Source organism: Prionailurus bengalensis, chromosome A1 (assembly GCF_016509475.1).
Source record: "Prionailurus bengalensis isolate Pbe53 chromosome A1, Fcat_Pben_1.1_paternal_pri, whole genome shotgun sequence".
Taxonomy (NCBI): domain Eukaryota; kingdom Metazoa; phylum Chordata; class Mammalia; order Carnivora; family Felidae; genus Prionailurus; species Prionailurus bengalensis.
In genome coordinates this window covers 178,371,384-178,390,485 of record NC_057343.1, presented here as the reverse complement: position 1 = coordinate 178,390,485, position 19,102 = coordinate 178,371,384, and the positions used below count along the sequence as shown (strand labels likewise).

At 42.4% G+C, this 19,102-nt stretch overlaps 1 protein-coding gene and 1 long non-coding RNA gene across 8 annotated transcripts in view; one reads left to right on the top strand and one right to left on the bottom strand.

The window, feature by feature from the left end:
* Nucleotides 1-6,531, bottom strand: part of FBXW11 (F-box and WD repeat domain containing 11) — a 121,280-nt gene extending 114,749 nt beyond the window's left edge. For 2 of the 7 annotated variants that reach the window (XM_043596036.1, XM_043596061.1), the window contains exon 1: nt 6,097-6,302. In XM_043596036.1, coding sequence (XP_043451971.1) covers nt 6,097-6,141 — 45 coding nt within the window. In that variant the 5' untranslated portion in view covers nt 6,142-6,302. Of the gene's footprint in view, nt 1-6,096 lie in introns of all 7 variants that reach the window. The other 5 variants (XM_043596059.1, XM_043596013.1, XM_043596044.1 and 2 more) reach the window with 5 other exon arrangements.
* Nucleotides 6,532-6,538: 7 nt separating this feature from the next.
* Nucleotides 6,539-19,102, top strand: part of LOC122492379 — a 69,914-nt gene continuing 57,350 nt past the window's right edge. The window contains exon 1 of the long non-coding RNA XR_006299602.1: nt 6,539-6,753. This is a non-coding gene — a long non-coding RNA (uncharacterized LOC122492379). The remainder of the gene's footprint in view (nt 6,754-19,102) is intronic.

The window sequence follows — 19,102 nt, the reverse complement described above, 5'->3', positions numbered from 1 at the left end:
TTTCCTCATCAAAATTAAACTGATCAAACGTAAATCACAATGCTCAATGTTAATAGGAACGAATCACCAGTCTCTTTCTACCAGGATACCTAAAGCAGGGTCGGGTGGGTTCTCTCTGTAGTTCGAGTACAGGCCATTAAGTCTAACTGACAGTTCTTAATAATTGTAACGCTCCTTCCACTTCCCAAATTTCCAAAATAATACTGATTCTGTATGATTTCATGATTTCTTCCAAAGAGATACCTCATGAAACATATAATTAAAGCAACTCAATGTCAGGCCTCTGTAAAACTTCACAAATAAATACATGCACAACTAAGGGGGGAAAATAAAACTTTCTTCCCGCCATCTGCCTTGACTGTGCTTTACAAAACCCGGTCCCTGTACCGGTGGAAGTTAGCACGGCAAGCAGTTGCTGAGATAAGCTTCTGCAAGGTCCTTTCACACACATTTCTCCCATCATCCTCCCAACAACTCAGAGCAAAACCTACATTTTCTTGTTTTTACCGATAATGAAATCATAGCACAGAAAGGTTAACTTTCTTAAGGTCACACAGCCAGCAGGTGACAAAGCTAGGATAAAACTTGGGTGCTTCCCTCTAAAGTCCATGCCCTTGCTGATAAATCACACTTCCTCAGAATTTACTGTTTGGCAAGTTCACATCAACATGTATAAAAGGGTTTCCTCAACACTTTGCTATCAACCACTCTCTGGGATGTATGTAAATCTATCTGTTGGATGTAAAAGTCTGTAAATAATGGTTTTATACGATGTCTGTATAAACAGTAAACAATGGTCTATAGATGTGTGTGTGCCACACATCACTCTCCTCTTCTGCCTTACCAGTCTTACTCCTCTATTCATCTACGCCTTTGTCTTAAAAGTTATCAAAAGGAAACCTTAAAAAGATTTCACAGCATGAAAAAAGAAATACCTCACATTAATTTCAATCAATGTACCTATTACACACCCAAGTCCTAAGCATTGTGAAGGATTCAAAAGACAATACAGCCTCTGGAAGGGAAATTGAGACATAATCACAAGCTTTTACGATATACAGGAGGGTATGATTAAGTCCCATATGAGTTAGGAATACATTAAGAGAATTACCGATACAGGTGAGAATTACCAGACAGACACCAATAATGCATATAAACAACCAACAGGAAAATTCAACTCAACGTTTACTGAACGTGTACTATAAGAAGGCACTGCGAGGAGTTTATCATTTAATAGGAGACACAAACAGGAAACTCTAATACAAGCCTGGAAAATGCTACGTGCCACAAGATAAACACAAAGTGCCAGAATTCATTCATTTCATTTAACAGTGAACATCGGGTAGGCAATGCTATAAAAACAAAATAGTATCTGCCACCATAACGTAAACTGACATCAAAAGAGGTGGCACCTAAATTGTGTTTTGAGGAGACAGGACTTTTCTCAGTACAGGCGGAAGAGAGAATTGCCGAGATCTGATTGAAGCCAGTTTGGCCAGAGAGCCAACTATTAGGTCCCGCCAGTAACTATCGGTAGCCTTCAATGCATGGGGGGAGAAAAAGAAAAAAAAAAAAAATGTGAGCAGAATCTGAAGAACCCTGGTCTACCATCTGGCTGAAATATAGAATAAGTGAGGAATGATGTGGGAAGAAAAGCTAGAAGGGAATCTGTAACTGAAATTACTAGGACTTGAAATGCTTTCTTTCCCTTAAAGTGAAATACCACCAGGTGGAACCCAGGAACCCGAGAGTACAAAATTCAGAGGATCATAGAATCAAACAGCACTACTCAGAAGGATATATAGTTGACCCTTGAACAGCATGGGTAATTAGGGGCACTGACCCGCATGTAACAGAAAAATCCACATATAACTTTTGACTCCCCCAAAACTTAACTACTAATAACCTTCTTTTGACTGGAAGCCTTACCAATAAAATAAACAGGTGGTTAACACATACTTTGTATTTCATATGTATCACCTATTGTATTCTTACATAAAGTAAGCTAAAGAAGATAGCAAGACAATCATTAAAAGAGAAAATACATTTACAGTACTGTAAAAAACAAAAACTTATTATAAGTGGACCTGCACAGTTCAAACCCACGTCGTTCAAGGGTCAAGTGGCCTTAAGTGCTGTTCTGTGAACCCATGTAATGGCCTAGTGACTTTCCTATACCAGCTCTCTGTTTTCAGGTTAGAGCAGTCAGGAGCCAGGAGTACCAAGATGTGCGCACAGGATCGTATTTGTGCTTGTCACTTCTGAAGGGGCAGCTAACTTGCTCAAAAATCAGGAGCAAAAATTGATATATTTGAGCCACAGTGTCTTGAGGCAGGTAAATGAGTCTGTAAGTAGGTATACGTATGTGGTTTATTCCATTCGGACCCTACTTAATTAAACCTTTGTCTATTTAATCGGCATTTGGTAAATCAACACATGGCTAGAGGTAAATGAGGGTAAGTGATAGTGACAAACTAAGATCCAATCTCTTAAAGCAGTCACTAAAAAACAATCCCACTTACTCCACTTAGAGAACCAATGACAGGAAGGGGGGGACAATCCAAAAAGAAAAAAAGAAAAATTTCCCATAACTTTATTTAGTTTCTTTCATCTCCTTAGCCTTGTAGCCTGCCTATACTTCAACAGCTCTAAAAAATAGCATTGATATCTTACCTTCTTAGGTCCAATGTATTTTACTACATTCAACAAGTAATATAGCCACTTAGAGACAACACAAAAAGAAAATGAGTCACTTAAGGTCACTTACCAAAGAGGGGGACCATCCAACAGCTAATAAGAGTATAATTTGTGCTTGGGGGTGACGGGTGGGCACACGCTCACACCCATAGAGAAAGCAAGGGTTACCTTTCCTAAAACTTTAACATCAGCTTCTGCTATCTTCTAATAGGGAAAACTTACCATCTTTCTCTTCCAATCAGCAGCTCTGTGAGCGCTTTCTAGCAATGAGTGCCTGAACATCAACTCCTACTCCTAACTCAATCATTAAAAAACATCATGTGATACATAATGCAGTTTTCATTCTTTCCAGTGATATCCACCGCACTAGACATAGACATACTTCCAACTGGATTATTACTTCTCTACCTCAATAATAATAAAACTCATTTTACCAAAGTCAGAAACAAAGTCCCACAAACTACTATAGTCCAATATAAGGCCATGAAAGTCATTTGGTGGTTAAATTATTTACCATCAGCAATTATAAATTCAGTTGTCTCAATCAAGAGTTTATAGTCTATATTAAAGACTGAACCCTATGAGGTAGGTCACTTGGAGAAGCATTCTTTGTGGACCCAGCCTTAGGCAGAGATAGGAGTCACAAAGGGAGGTTATATTTTGGAGATTTCATTATTGGGCTATCACCAGCTTTATTTCCTAGCAAACTAAAAAGAAAAACAAAAACACAAGGGAAAAAAGAAAAAGAAAAAGAATCAAAATCAAAAGAAGTGGAAGGATGAAGATTAAGAAACTGGAGATACCCCAAAAGTCTGCTTCCTGTCTTTCATATAGCACTCTCTGGAATATCAAATGAAAGTTATCCTGTTAACCATTAAGTACCAAACTGGTACAGGCAGCACAATCACAAATATTTGAGTATTGAAGCTGACTCATAAAAATCTAAAAATATTTCATGCTTTAGGCTCTTAACATACCATCAGTTTAACCCATTCCTTTCTTTCAATCATGTTATTTTAGAACCAACGTAAAGAGTATTTTTAACCTAGTTCTGGAAACTGTAATTAAAATGCAGCGAATACAGAGAGCCACATGCAATTAGATTTTAAGGCATTATCATTCCTACATCCAATCCTGGATTTACCAAATCAGTTGTTAAATACCTGCACTATCCACTACAATAAATACATACATGTTTATGAAAAGGGTTGCCTAAGAGTCTTAACTGGTATCCCTTTGAGAGAATATCAAAATCCGTATATGAAAAGCCATTTCAAAATTGCTCTCTTTGTTAAATTTTCTGAGAATTCCAGTATATAACGTCCTTGAAAGGCTGAAATATCTTTTCAGATCACAGACAAGTACAATCATGTATAATCAAAACTTTAAGTTATGAGCATGGGGAACCAACAAATTTAGGGCAGAGGTTTTTTTTGTTGTTGTTGTTGTTTTTTTACCATACACTCAAAAATACTAAATGAATTATGCAGTATTTCTTCTAAGTCTTTTGAAAATAAAGACATTTTAGTCATTTTTTAAATGAATGAAAATGGAAGGAGCACAGAACAGCCAATTTCAAAGAGGCACCAAGTTACAATTTTTCAATATGAAGTACTCCTCCAGTTTAAGTGTTTGTGCTGTACATCCATAAGAATACGGATGTACTATATGTGGAATCCCAATGAAGATATTTACCAAAATAACCCACTACAAAATTTTCAGAATACAAAGGCTTGACTACGATAGTTTGATAAATTATACTGAAAAAGGAAAAATTACTTACTACATGAAAATCAAAGAAAAACTCACAAGTGACAACATCCTTGAAAAAGCAAGCACACGTGTGCACACGAGCCCAAAGCAGGAACAACCAAAGCTTTTTTTTTTTTTTTCTCCTTCTAGTTTTAAAGAATACTGGAGAGGTCTAGTTCTGTGAATTATGCAAAGGACAGCAAATATTAAGTTGTGTATTTACGCTACTGTACTTCCATTTTTAAAACATGCAGCTCAACTCCCCAGATACCATCATCCACAGAAACCATGCAGCTATCCAACAGACTTTCAGTGTCACCATTTATTATTTATAGCATTAAATGGGGGAAGTGGCTCTGATGTCACCGACCCTACCCAGTGGAATCACTGACTCAATAAACATTTTCACACTGGAGAAAATCTGGCTAGGAAAACATTGTGCTGGGTTAAGTAGATTCTTTCATCTTCCCTCTCAACCCTGGGGTTGAGGTGGTTACTGTGTTAGGAGAGATACAAAGAAACTGTCAAGGTTTCCACAGGAAAGAAACCCTGAAGACTTCCTCCTCCCAACTCTCCAAAGCCCAGTTTGATTCCCCCAATGTTCAAATTGGCAGGTAATAGCTGCCATGTTTCTTTTCTTCCACCAATCCATCCACCAAGCAGCAAATTCTTCGCTTCTGGTAACCACTCTCTCACAGTCCTGTCTCCAAAAACCCCTTCTGGCTCCAAGTCCCAAGGCGGAAAGCGGTTGGGGTGTCCGTAGGGCCAGGGAGTCTGGCATGGCTACCAATGGCTAGTAACAGAAGAGTGATCGCTTCCCCAGGGGCCTAGGATTCTCTCTCTCTCTTTTTTTTTTTTTTTTTTTAATAAGAAAGAACTGGCGGCAGTGATGAGGACAACCCTACCCCGCTCCTCCCCAATTTTCCCAAAGCAGCGCTGAAAAACATGAAGTTACAGTTTCCCTTTCCTGGGAGATGGAATCCGGAGTACCTGGGGCCTTGCTATGCAAACATCCCTCATCGCGGAGTAGGAAACCCTTTGTCCGAGAAGCCGGACACCACAGGGGCCCGGGAAAGAGGCCCCTTATACGTCACATCTACAAACCCCACAGCTCCCACCTCCACCCCTGTAGGGCCTATCCCGGCATCCACACAGCCCTACGCTGGGGAGAGGGTGCTGAGACCCCTACTAGGACGCGGAGACCGAGGCCCTGACCCATCTCCTCCTAACCCCCCTCCCACCACCATCTCACTCGGCCTGAGTGGGGCTTGCAAGAGCGGTGCAGGCCTGGGCCGGAGAAATAGAGAAAAAAATCCCCTTCTAAGAGAAGGAGAATGAGATGCTAGACCGAGTGTGCGCTAAGGCCACAGCAGAAGCGAGCGAGGGTCCTTCGAGAGACGGGCCCGGATATAGGACAGAGGAAGGAATGAGAACCGAGAAGCATGGAGGGGGCCGGGCCAGGTCCGGCCTGAGATCTCGAGGGATCTGGAGGAACCGCGCCGGCCCCGAGGCCAGGGAAGGCGGGGGGCCCAGGTCGGGGCCGCGGCGGCGGGGAAGGGCCGGAGCCGGCCTCGCGCCGGGCGCTGAGGTGGGCAGGCCCGCCCGGGGCCGGTCGGACGGAAGAACGGTCCAGCGGGCCGCACTCACCATGAGCTCGATGGTCTTGTCCTCAATCACCGAGTCGGGCTCCATGGCGGCCCCGGCGGCCCCGCCTCGCTCTCCCCGCGCAGCAGCGAACGGCCCGGGCGGAGGAGGCGACGGCGGAGGCGGCAGAGGCGGAGGCGGCTATCGTACCCACTCTAGCTGCCAGCCCGCCCGGGCCGCCGGCAGCTCCGCCCTCCCCCTCGGCGAACGCAGTACGCCGATCGAGGACTACAGCTCCCAGCAGGCGCCGGGGAGCCCGCAGAGCGTTGTGGGAACGAGAAGCCAACACCAGGCTAATCTCTCATGGCACCCCGAAGCTGAATTCTGAGCCGAAAGTAGCACTGGACTTTGAAAGTGGCACGTGCAAACCTAAAGAATGAAGGGCTCCTTCAAAACAGGGCCTCAGGAGCGCCACAACTACATGTCCCAGAAAGCCCTCGCGCGGATTCTCCTTCCGGCTAGTTTCCCCTGACTTCCTGGCAGCCCCAGGCGCTTCGGACCGGGACGGAAACTCCGAGGTAACTCTTCACTCGTCAGAAATCTTGCGTGTGGACCGATTTCCGCACATGCGCACTCCACGCCGCAGTGTCCACAAGACGCCTAGGTAGCGGGGAGGCTGGTGGGCGAGCCGCTGGTGATAGGGACAGATGTTGGAGACAGGTGGGTTCTAGGGGCGTTAGGAAGCCCTGGCGCTCAGGTGTGGGAGGGTGCCAGCCAGCGAAAGAAGCTCAGGCAAGGGAGGAGGCTCTGAGAGTATGGGCATCCCAGGAGTGCGAGGTTTGGAAATTTCATTGGGGAAAGTGGGTTTATGGAGATGAACAATTGGTGCTGTCTGTACGCACCACGAACTGGGAAGAACAGAGAAATGAAAGGGAACCTGTGCATATTGGGCCCCTCTTTGTCATTCGTTCAGAAAGTACTTATTTTTTAAACTTCCAGCCTCTGCCGGGTACCAGTGTAGGCACTGGAAATCAGCTCCGAACGTTACAGGGAAGGATTCGGTTATCATGGAGTTTAATTCTAGTGGTGGGAAAACAGACATTAACCAAAAGAGTGGGTGCTAAGAAGGACCACAGCTGGAGACCTGGAGACTCCTAGTGAACTCTGCCTTCATCTCTGTGTGAACTTTGTCAGGTCTGCCAGTGGTCACTAACCAAAGACCACTAGGGACACGCTGATTGAACAAGTTGGGCTAATTACTGGTTGCAATGAGGGAGAATATCCACCATGAAAAATCATAAGTAAGAGTTGTTAGGTGATTTGGGAGAGGGTGTAAGGAAGTGGGGCTTTACTCTGCATCAGATGCTATCAGGAAGTGGGGGTAATTCTATGATGGGGCATCTCAGTCGTTCCTAGAACACGGGAACACTAGATAGGGTTGGTAATTGGTAAAGAAGCAGAACACTAGATAGAGCTGTAATTGGTAAAGAAGCAGAAACCCCTCGTTAGCCAAGATGACGGATGTTTGGTCATTTTTTGTGGTTTGGACAATGTTCATGTTTTATCTGCTTTCAAACGTAACTAAGGAGCGATCTTGTCTTTGTCTTGATCTATCCATGGTCAGAGAATGGCCTCATCTGATGTTTACATTCTGCCAAACTGTGTTCAACAGGAGAGCACAAGGTCTACCGAAGAGGGCTAGCTATCATGTAGTAGCATTACAACTAAATATCAGAAGCTGCTTTTCTCTTTCTCTAGTGTTTTGCATTCTCTGTACCTGTAAAGTGAGGGGACTTGATGACCTATAAATCTTTCTATTTCTAAGGATCAAGTTATTACAGTAATTTGTATGCATGCAGGGCACAGTGTAAGTTCCACACTGGTAGAGTTTGAAGTTTCATAGTCCTTTGGTGCTTTCCACCAAAGGAATTAAAAGCAGTAGGAAAAGAGAGCACAGAATTGGAAAGTTACTGCCACTAACTTGCTGTCTGCATTTAACTAGAACCCTTCCCCTGTCTAGGCATTGAGACATTCATTAGTAAAACAGGAGTTAGGATAAATGACCTCTGTTTCACTTACCTTTTTGTATCATAATAAACCACGCCCAAGACTTAGTAACTTTAAAAACGGTGGTTTATTTTTACAATTCTGTGGGTCAACTGGACTCAGCTGGGCCCACATGGTATAAGCTGAGGTTACTCATAGAGACTGCAATCAGCTGGGAGCTCATCAAAATAGCTTCTCATCCTCTCAGGCCTGTCTTCTCCACCTGGTGTCTTATTCAAATTTCTGCACGGTGACTGGCTTCCAAGAAGATGAGCCCCAGTGAGCAAATGATTATCAAGCTTTTGGTTGCACCACGCTTGCTAATGTCCTGTTGGCCAAAGCAAGTCATAGAGCCAAACCCAGAGTGAATGTGGAAAGGGACTATGCAAGCTTGTTCACAAGCAATCATGGTTCACTGGGACTACCAGTGTAACAGCCAACCAAGACCTCTGAGTTCCCAGCATTTGCCACAGGACCTGGCACATAGGGTGAGGGTAGGAGTCACAAGCTGTATTCCCCAATATGTATGTTTATCCTACACCATATTTATCGTTTTAAAATTTGACATTTTCACAAAGTCTGAATTTCCATCTTATCTTGAAATATTAGAGAATCTGACTATATTGGATATACATGGCAACAATATGCAATGGTTAAGTAGCAACTAACTTCTTTATAGGAAGCATGTGCTCTATAGATTTCCACTGTCACCATTGCCCCCTGTTGTCTTCTGTCTGCAGGCTCCACTCATTTAAATTGCATGCCTAACCCATAGAGATATTTGAGTTTGCAGCCCTTGGCGTTAGAACTATAATGGAGATAACTCAAGGTTTCTATCTTTTTATTAAAACCATATTCTACTGTAAGAGGAAAAAAATACTATTGGGTCAAATTCCAGGAGCTTAAGGAATTTAAAAAGTCTTATATTGATAGAAGCCTTACCCCAGCTATACGAGAGACAAGCTGAGCCAAGGCTTATCACTTTAGTCAAACAAGAACTCAGGTTCTCAGGTATTTTTATTGCTTCAGGCTTGAAGCCAGCTGGTGATTACATTTGGTCATCAATAAAGGCAGAAGGCCTTGAGGCATATTTCAGTTTTTCAGATAGCTCTGCTTTGGGGTTTACAAGACCTGCTAACAACAAAGTGGTCAGGTCCACAATCCCTTAACCAAAACCCTAAGGTCTGAAACGTATTCAGAATTCAAAATTGTTTAGATTGTACAAAGACAGTATGGTACGCATGCGGTATATGTAATATAACACACACAGTGGGGTCTAGGAGAGCACTTCATAATAAAATACATTTTGTGCAGCAGAACTTATGTGAACCTGTTATCCATTAATAGCCTCTCAGTTCCAAGTTCTTTTACATACTTTGAAACACAGGAGTGGGACCCTCTGAATGTTTCCCCTCTCCTCTGCCTGCTGGCACAACGTTCCTAGAGGAACACAAGCAGATGGAGGATCTTCTCTTCCTAATTCCAATATACTTTATTTTCCTTCTTGCTTTTGTGGTATACAGCAGCAAATGGTTTGCAGAACCATATCCAAACCAGCCCCCCAACACATATACACGGGTGGCTGGGACATTCATAGGGTGGCTTCCCAGTGAACTCAGTGACAACCTCAGTGGGAAGTTTCCTGCTCGCCAGCCCTAACCTGGAGCACTTCAGCAAATGTCACCATCCAATGGGTCACAATTAACCGTCTTGCCAGTAAGGTCTGAATCTCAGCCTGGCTGTGAGGGTGGAAGGCTCCTCCAAGTTTCTTCCTCAGGTACTCTGCATCAGCCCTAAAGGTAATGGTTGCTCCTTATGACTGCTGTTTCTCTATTTAGAGTTGTCTTTGCCCCTTAGTACTTGATGCCCTGTTCCTAGTTACTAGTTTTTTCTGCTTTTTGTTTCTTTTGTTTTTTAGATTCCACGTATAAGTGAAATCATCTGGTACTTGGTTTTTTTCTCTGTCTGACTTCTTTCACTTAGCACAATACCCTCTAGGTCCATCCATGCTGTCCCAAATGGCAAGATCTCACTCTTTTTTGTGGCTGAATAATATCCCACTGTGTATGCATACCACGTCTTCTTTTAACATTCCTCAATCAATGGACTTGCAGGTTGCTTCCATATTTTGGCTTTGTAAATGCTACAGTAACATTGGGGTGCATGTATCTTTTCAGGTTAGTATTTTCATTTTCCTTGGGTAAATGCCCAATAGTGGAGTACTAGATCATATGATCTTTCTATTTTTAATTTTTTGAGGAACCTTAATACCGTTTTCCACACTGGCTGCACCAATTTACATTCCCATTAACAGTGAACAAGGGTTCCTTTGTCTCCACATACTCAGCAACACTTGTCATTTCTTCTTTTTGATACTAGTCATTCTGACAGGTGTTAAGATGAGATCTCATTGTGATGCTCCGTAGCTCAGGGGTTAGAGCCCTGGTCTCGTAAGATGATATCTCATTGTGGTTTTGACTTGCATTTCCCTGATGATTAATGATGTTGAGCGTCTTTTCATGGGTCTGTTGGCCATCTGTATGTCTTTGTGGATAAAATGTTCAGGTCATCTGCCCGTTTTTTAATCGAACATTTTTGGTGTTGAGTTGCTTATTTCTATATTTTGGATGTTAACCCCTTATTGGATACATCATTCACAAATATCTTCTATTCAGTAGGTTACCTTTTCATTTCGTTTTGATATACAAAAGCTTTTTATTTTAGTGTAGTCCTAATATTGAATTTTTACTTTTGTTTCATTTGCCTGAGGGGGCATATCTAGACAAACGTTGTTAAGGCTGATGTCAGAGAAACTACTGCCTATATTTTCTTCTAGAAGTTTTATGGCTTCGGGTCTCACATCTAGGTCTTTAATCCATTTTGAGTTCATTTTTGTGTATGGTGTAAGAAAATGGTCCAGTTTCATTCTTTTGCATTTTTGAGAGAGAGAGAGAGGGAGAGCGCATGAGCAGGACAGAGGAAGAGAGAGAGGGAGACAGAGAATTCCAAACTGTGTTAGCACAGAGCCTGACACAGGACTTAAACTTTCAAACTAGGAGATCATGACCTGAGCAGAAATCAAGAGTCAGACATTTAACCTACTGAGCTACCCAGGTACCTCAATAATGTTTATTTTAAGCTGCTACATTTTGAGTTAATTTGTTCCACAGCAATAGATAACTAATAGAGATGCAAAAGAGAGAGAGTATGCATGCTAATTCAAAGTATTGGACTCCCGTGAGTTCTCTTTTAATCAAGGCACCATAAACCCTTGGGAGGGTTTTATGTCTTTCCCTTTCTTATGAATACCTTTGAAGACAAAGAGTGGCATTTTAAAATGGTATATTTTGACCTGTGATGGGTTTTTTTGATTCAGATACATTACTATAGAGAGGGATACTGCACTGAAATTTTTTTAAGTTTATTATTTTTTTTTTATTAAGTAAACTCTATGCCCAACATGGGGCTCAAACTCACAACCCCAAGATCAGAGTCACATGCTCCACCAACCGAGCGAATCACATGCCCTTCCCTTTTTCAAATATTTTTATTTATTTTTATTTATTTATTTATTTTTTTAAGTAATCTCTTCATCCAGCGTGGGGCTCAAACTCATGATCCCAAGATGAAGAGTCACATGCTCTACCGACTGAGTGCCATGCACCCTGCACTGAAATTTTGACTTAACTCATTTGCAACTAAAGTCAAAGAATGCAGTTCTTTTTGTTTGTTTGTTTAATCTGGAGAGGTTTTTTTAAGTTTATTTATTTATTTATTGAGAGAGAGAGAGAGAGAGAGAGAAAGCACGCATGGGGGAGAGGCAGAAAGAAGGGGAGAGAATCCCAAGCAGACCCTGTGATGTAGGCACAGAGTACAGCCTGGGGCTCAATCCCACAAACCAGGAGACTGAAACCAAGAGTTGGAAGTTGAACCTACTAGACACTCAGGTGGCCCAAAGAATGCAGTTCTCTTAAGAGAAAATCTTGTGAAACTCTAGGAAAGAGAACAGCAGTTAAGAAGTAGTAAAGATAGCAGCCGCCGGGCCGCCTGGGTGGCCCAGTTAAGCGTCTGACTTCGGCTCAGGTCATGATCTCACAGTTTGTGGTTCGAGCCCTGCGTCTGGCTCTGTGCTAACAGCTCAGAGCCTGGAGCCTGTTTCAGATTCTGTGTCTCCCTCTCTCTCTCTGCCCCTCTCCCACTCACACTCTGTCTGTCTGTCTCTCTGTCTCTCTCTCAAAAATAAGTAAACATTAAAAAAAAATTGTTTGAAGATAGCAGCAGCCTGTTTATCCGTATGACTAGGCTCCATGCCTTATCCATCTATCTATAGAATTAAAAACAAGGTAGTTATCATAAACATACATATTAGCACATTTATTTGAACTGAAAAACAAAGCTAGACTTTATCTGACAGTCTTTTTGGCTGACTGGTTTGGTAGTGTAGACTGGCTTTGTCAATAATAGATTTTAGATGAGTTATATCTTTAGTTTCACAATTTTTAGGAAAATACATTTAAAGCACGTAAATAGAAACATTTCACCAATTATTGACAGACATGTATAGAAATTGATATTTGTGCTTTCCCAACCCTTTTTAAACTTATCGGGTTATATAAGATACCTTCAAGTGAAAGAGTAAAGAAAGGTTGTATTAGAATAGAATACACGATGCCACAGTAGCAAATTATCCCTCTGTATCAGTCCAGTCAGTCAGAGAAGCAGAATCACTCAGTGTGTTAAGGGATTTTTTTTTTTTTACAAGGAGTTGACCTTATATAATTGTTAAATCTAATTAAGCAGTCTCTGTAAGCCCATTGTCTTCACATTCAACACTGGATCTAAAGTCCATGGGGCAGGCAGTCAGGAAGGGAAGGAGGATATAAAATGGGGGAGAGCAAGCCTAAGCCAAACTGGAGCCCCATGAGGATAGACTGAAGCCTGTAAGTTCTTATTTCCTCTGACCTTGGTGGTGTAGCTGTCCTGCAGAGGCTGGAGCCCTTCGTCACATAGCTGACCGCACAATTGTGACCCCAGACTCAGAGAATCTAAAGAAGGCTGTAAGGGAACATGGAGTGACAGTGGACCCAGACACTCTTCACACCAAGGACGTAAGCAAGCAGACCAATGACAATGTGTATGGGCTACAAAATGACTTCAGTTTCACTTCTACTCTTCAAATCCCCCACAGGAACTACCTTGTGGCCCATGCTAATCAGAAACACAGTGGGACAAAATTCAGGGAAATGTCACTCAGCCTCACCAAGCAGACATCTTACTAAGTTTCCACACCCTGGGAACATAATGCCTTAACGCACATTTTTTGTTCATTCACAGTCCAAAGAGGTCAGCTAGTCTTCTATCTTACACCATCTAGAATTCATGGTCTCCCGTATTGTTGGGAGAGAGAGGACAGAGGAGAGGGTCACCAGCTGTAACTGCCTTATCTCAGAAGCACATCATTCTTGCTCACTGTTCATTGGTCAGCACCTAATCATATGGCCCTAAGAAGCTGCAAGAGAGGCTAAACAATGTACTCTCCCTGCACACCTAGAAAAAAGGAAATAAAGTAGATGGTGAGTACATAGGACTGTCTCTGCTATGCAGGTATAATTAATAATTATTTTGTAAATCTTGATAAAGACTTTTAGGTATGCTTTCCAGAAATTGAGACGGTGAATTTCTCTAGTGACTATAAAAAATGCTTTTACTAAGATGATTTCCAAAACTTTGCACTCAACAAAATTGATGGTTGAATTAAATTTTAATGATAATTTAAAATTTTGTGGGGTGCTTGGGTGGCTCAGTTAAGCATCTGACTTTGGCTCAAGTGATGATCTCGCAGTTCTTGAGTCTGAGCCCCACATTGTGCTCGCTGCCATCAGCATGGAGCCCACTTTGGATCCTCAGATCCTCTGTCCTCCTCTCTTTGTCCTTTCCCAACTCATACTCTCTTTCTCTCAAAAATAAAAACAAAAATAATAATAGTGCTGACTGGTCACTATGTAATATTTGACACAATAACTTTGAAGGAATCCAAAGAAGTTGCATAACATTGCTATAAGACAATTTTCATTTTTACATAAACAAGCCTCTTAAGTACTAACATCTATAAAAATGTGACCTAAAAATAAATTTGAGTAGTACTTGGCTGGTTCAGTAGGTTAAGCATCTGACTTTTGATTTCAGTTCAGGTCATGATCTCATGAATCATGAGATCATGCCCTGCGTTGGGCTCCACAGTAACAGCCCACAGCCTGCTTGGGATTCTCTCTCCCCCTCTCTCTCTGCCCCTCCCTGCTCACACACTGTCTCTCTCTCTCAAAGTAAATAAAAATAAACTAAAAAATAAACAAATAAAAATTTGATGCTGAATCCTCTCATTCTAGCAGTGAGTAATATTCATGCATGGATATGCAAACTATTTAAATTATTGGTTGATTTAAAGAAGTAGTTCTAATAAAATTATGTTTAATTGTTGTTTATCAAAATGTTAATGTACTGTTTGACCACTTGCATTTAATAACAATTACAATGATTATTTTTTAAGTTTATTTATTTATTTAGAGAGAGAGTGCGCGCATGTGCGAGCACAAGCAGGGAGGGGCAGAGAGAGAGGTAGAGAGAGAATCCCAAGCAGGCTCCACACCAGCAGTGCAGAGCCCGATGTGGGGCTCACTCTCACGAGTCATGAGATCATGACCTGAGCCAAAACCAAGAGTCAGGGACTTAACTGACTCAGCCACCCAGGTGACCCTACAATGATAATATAAATGCAGAAAGCTTTTTTTTTTTTTTTTTTTACCAACATTCCAAGCCTGTGATCACCAAAAATGAAAACTATAACATACAGAAGAAACATAGGATAAGGTGAGCATTAAGACTTTCAAGCATAAAACTTGGGGGCGGGGGGTGGGGGGAGGGGAATGGAATGGAGATAAGAATTCAAGGAACAAAAAAAAAGGATATAAAATTTCCACCTATTGAAAAACAGCTTGTTCATGTATATTTTAAAAGGATTATGGTATGAAATTACTATATATTTAAATTTCACTGAGAAGAGTAACAGAACAGCTTTGTTTTTACATGTCAATATTTACAATACACTGAAAACCATATCCCCTCGACTCTTTAAATTCATGCTGAAAAAATTTAGATATTTTAAGAAATGAGTAATTCTATAATGTTTCAAACTTTACAAGAGGAAAAAAAAGTCAGCGATGCTCTAGATCATTTTGGTGAATGCAGAAAGGGTCTTGGCTTCCTGAGTGCCAGACTCAAGTCTAGGATCTTGAACAAGACTATACATGTGCCAAGAAGTCTTTGATGTAGATGTGAGAGGGTTGGATTTAGAAAATATTTCCCCTCAATAATAGCCACGGACATACCGGTTAAAACCAGGTAGCCAGTCTATGTGTCCCCCTCCTCACTCCTGAGTAGCAACATGGCAGGCACGTAGCACGGAAGGCTCTTCCCAGTGTCACTCCAATACACCCTTCCAAATTCATTTCTCACTATGCTTTCCTCCGCTTCCTGTTCTGGCTCCTCATTTTTCCCAGAACAGGCCATCAACCCTCATAACTTCATGTCTTCACGTTTGCAGGTCCCTCTTTCTGGCAGTTCTCCCATCTTGGAGAGGATGAGGTGGGTGCTTGCAAGCAGAGTCCAAAATGAGGGGCAATGAGAGGTAGGGCAGTGCATTATTCAGCAATTTAGTGTGAACTTTTTTTGCCAGAGCCTATCCCAGGCCCTTCTATAGGCCCTGAGCAACTTGGAGGGTTCCAAGGATTAAGAAATTTATCCCAAGGAGTATCCTAAGTTCTGAGGAAACCAGCTGGCAGAAAACAGGTAAAGAGGAATGAAGTTATGTAGGGATTTCCTAATGAACCAGATTCTAGCTGCTAGAACACAGAAGTTATAAGACTGAGGTTTCCAGCATTAATCCCAATGAGTTTTTTGCTTGTGTATTCAGGTGCGTCTCTTGTTGATGGTCTTATTCTCTTCCCTCCCACCTGAATGGGAGTGTTGTATGCCTGCTTCTCCCTTTTTTTTTTTTTTTTTCCTCTCTGCTGGAGGAGCTTTGTAACCAGTAGCGGCTCAGAATTACCAAACTTGAAGGAAAGTGTATGCACAAGGAGCCTTATCTATGTAACAAGATGTGAAAATGGGACGCTTTCAGTCTGGAGTTTCAGCTGTGGCCTCAAACCTGAAAATAATAGGTGTCATTTTAATGCAGAGTCTCAGATGAAGTTTGGAAGGCCTGTGAAGAAGGTTGTCCAAAAACCAGTTCTGCCAGCTTAATCAGCCCATCCCCCTACTTTGAGGGTGTACTGGAGAGATTTGGAGACTGATCAGCTAAGACAGAAGAGCATTTATAGAATTCTTCCCTCCTAGTACTGCCCAAGTGCACCGCAGGGGGCCTTCAGGGGCCACTCAGATACAGAAGTGTGTCCCCTAGAGTTCGGAAACATGGGCACTGGGTCCTCATTCTTGTCTGCAAAAGTGAATATGTGGGCAGTCCAAAGGCTGAGTGGCAGCCCTCTTTTCACAGAAAATACCCGTTTCTGGAAAGGCCTGCACTTCCAAAATTCTGAGGGGCAAACATGCATGCTTGTGGGGTTAAGCCAGGGATTCCACAAAAAGATTGTCTTAAGACGGTTGCTGACTGGAGTGCCTGGGTGGCTCAGTCAGTTAAGCACCTTGACTCCTGATTTCGGCTCAGGTCATGATCTCACAGTTCATGATTTCGAGCCCCATATTGGGCTCTGTGCTGACAGCACAGAGCCTGCTTGAGATTCTCTGTCTCTCTCTCTCTCTCTCTCTCTCTCTCTCTCCCTCCCTCCCTCCCTCCCTCTCTGCCCCTTCCCCGCTCACTCTCTATCTCCCAAAATAAAAATAAACTTTAAGAAAAAAGAAATGGATGCTGACCAAGAGAGCCATCTGGAGGGGGAAGGTGATTCCTACAGTTGTACCCTATGAGGGGTGCAACATAAGAAGGAAGAGATTAAGAGGGGAGGAAGTTTTGGGGCAGCTAGCCAGAGGGGGTAACTCTTATCTGGGAATAACAGGGACCCCAAAAAGTGCCCCCTGAGAAAAGATACCAGCCTTTGACACGAAATATTTAGGAGATACAGGTGCCAGATTGTAACTAGGCAAGTCAAGGTGTTTTCTCCCTTGCCTCAGGTTGGGCTCCCCAGGATAGTCCTCAAGAAGTATCCTGAGATGATACTGGACAAGGGCTTTATGAAGAAGTACTCCCAGGAAGACACCTGGGTGGCTCAGTTGGTTAAGCATCCAACTTTGGCTCAGGTCATGATCTCGGGGTTCATGAGTTTGAGCCCCATGCCAGGCTCTAGGCTGACAGCTCAGAGCCTGGAGCCTGTTTCGGATTCTGTGTTTCCCTCTCTCCCTACCCCTCCCCAGCTTGTTCTCTGTCTCTTTCTCACAAAAAAATAAAAAACAATTAAAAAATTAAAAAAAAAAAAGTACTTCCGGGAGAAACCTGTTACGGAATGGGGAACCAAGAAAGGGAAGGTGCACTCTGAGGCAGAGTTCAGTAAAGTAGGGTTTGGGCCTCAGGCTGATCCTGCATGATGCTCCAGGATATAAGTGACTCCCCAGGGTTGGTCCTAACTTGAGCCAGAGCTTTCCTAATCCTGGATCAGTCAGTCAGCTTCCAGGCACTTCTGGCTCTCTATGCTTTGGGCAAAGCAGCAGCAATAGGAGGGCCATCCTTGAAAAACAGTACATTTGATCCTTGAGCAATTTGGCGGTTAGGAGTGCCAACCCCCCGTGCACTCGAAAATCCACATATAACTTTAGACTCCCCAAAAACTTAACTTACAGCCTACTATTGACTAGAAGCCTTACCGAAAACATAAACAGTCAATAGTATTTTGCATATTATACATATTATATGCTATATTCTTAAAATATAGTAAGCTAGAGAAAAGATAATGTTAGGAAAATCATAAGGAAGAGAAAATACATTTATAGTACTATGCTGTTTCAGAAAAAAACCTGCATATAATTTAAGTGGATCCATGTAGTTTGAACCCATGTTTTTCTGTACATGTTCTAGGTGCCCATCACCCTTGACGGTAACACTTCTGCTGTTCTGGGTGGCTTGCCTTTAAAGGTGTCCTAGATCTTCATCCCTGAGGGGTCTGAGGCCATGGATACTTTTATCAAGCTGGGAGTGCTGTCATTGACTATTCAATGGGGCAGGGGCATTGGGGGATGCCTTTGTGGCAGGGGATGGGGGGCTTTCACTGGCCTGGTAGCACAAGGGCTCACTGAGCTAGTGCCACAAAGGGAGCATGCATGGTCTGCAGTTCCCAGCCTCACGCCTAGGGGAGTTGTACAAAGTCCTGTTCTAGCTCTTCATCATAATGATGTATTGCATGGTGTCTTCTGTTTCCATTTCTGTCTTATTTGCCTTCTGTAGTCTCAGTGTATCAATATTAGTTTCCCGTGGCTTTCACAACAAATTGCCACAAGCTTGATGGCTTTGAACAACAGAAATTTATGCTTTCACAGTTGCAGAGGCCAGAAGTCTGAAATTAAGGTATGGGCAGGACCATACTCCCTCAAAGTCTCTAAAAAAGATTCCTTCCTTTCCTCGTCTTTTCTTTTTCTTCCATGTTTTAATTATGGTAAAATATGCATAACTTAAATTTATCATTTGACAAATTTTTAAGTGTACAGGTCAGTGGCATCAAGTGCATTCATGTTGTTGTGCAGCTGTCACCACTGTCCATCTCTGAACTTCGTAACGTTTTCCCAGACTACATACCCATTAAACAATAGCCCCCCATTCCACCTCCCCCCAGATTCCAGCAACCACCATTCTACTTTCTAGCTCCATGAATTTGACTACTCAAGGTGCCTCATGAAATGGAATCATCTAGTATTTGTTCTTTTGCAACTGGCTCATTTCACTTAGCATAGTATCTGTAAGGTTCACCTATGTCATAACATGTGTTAGAAATCCTCCTTTTTTAAGGCAGAATGATATTCTATTGTG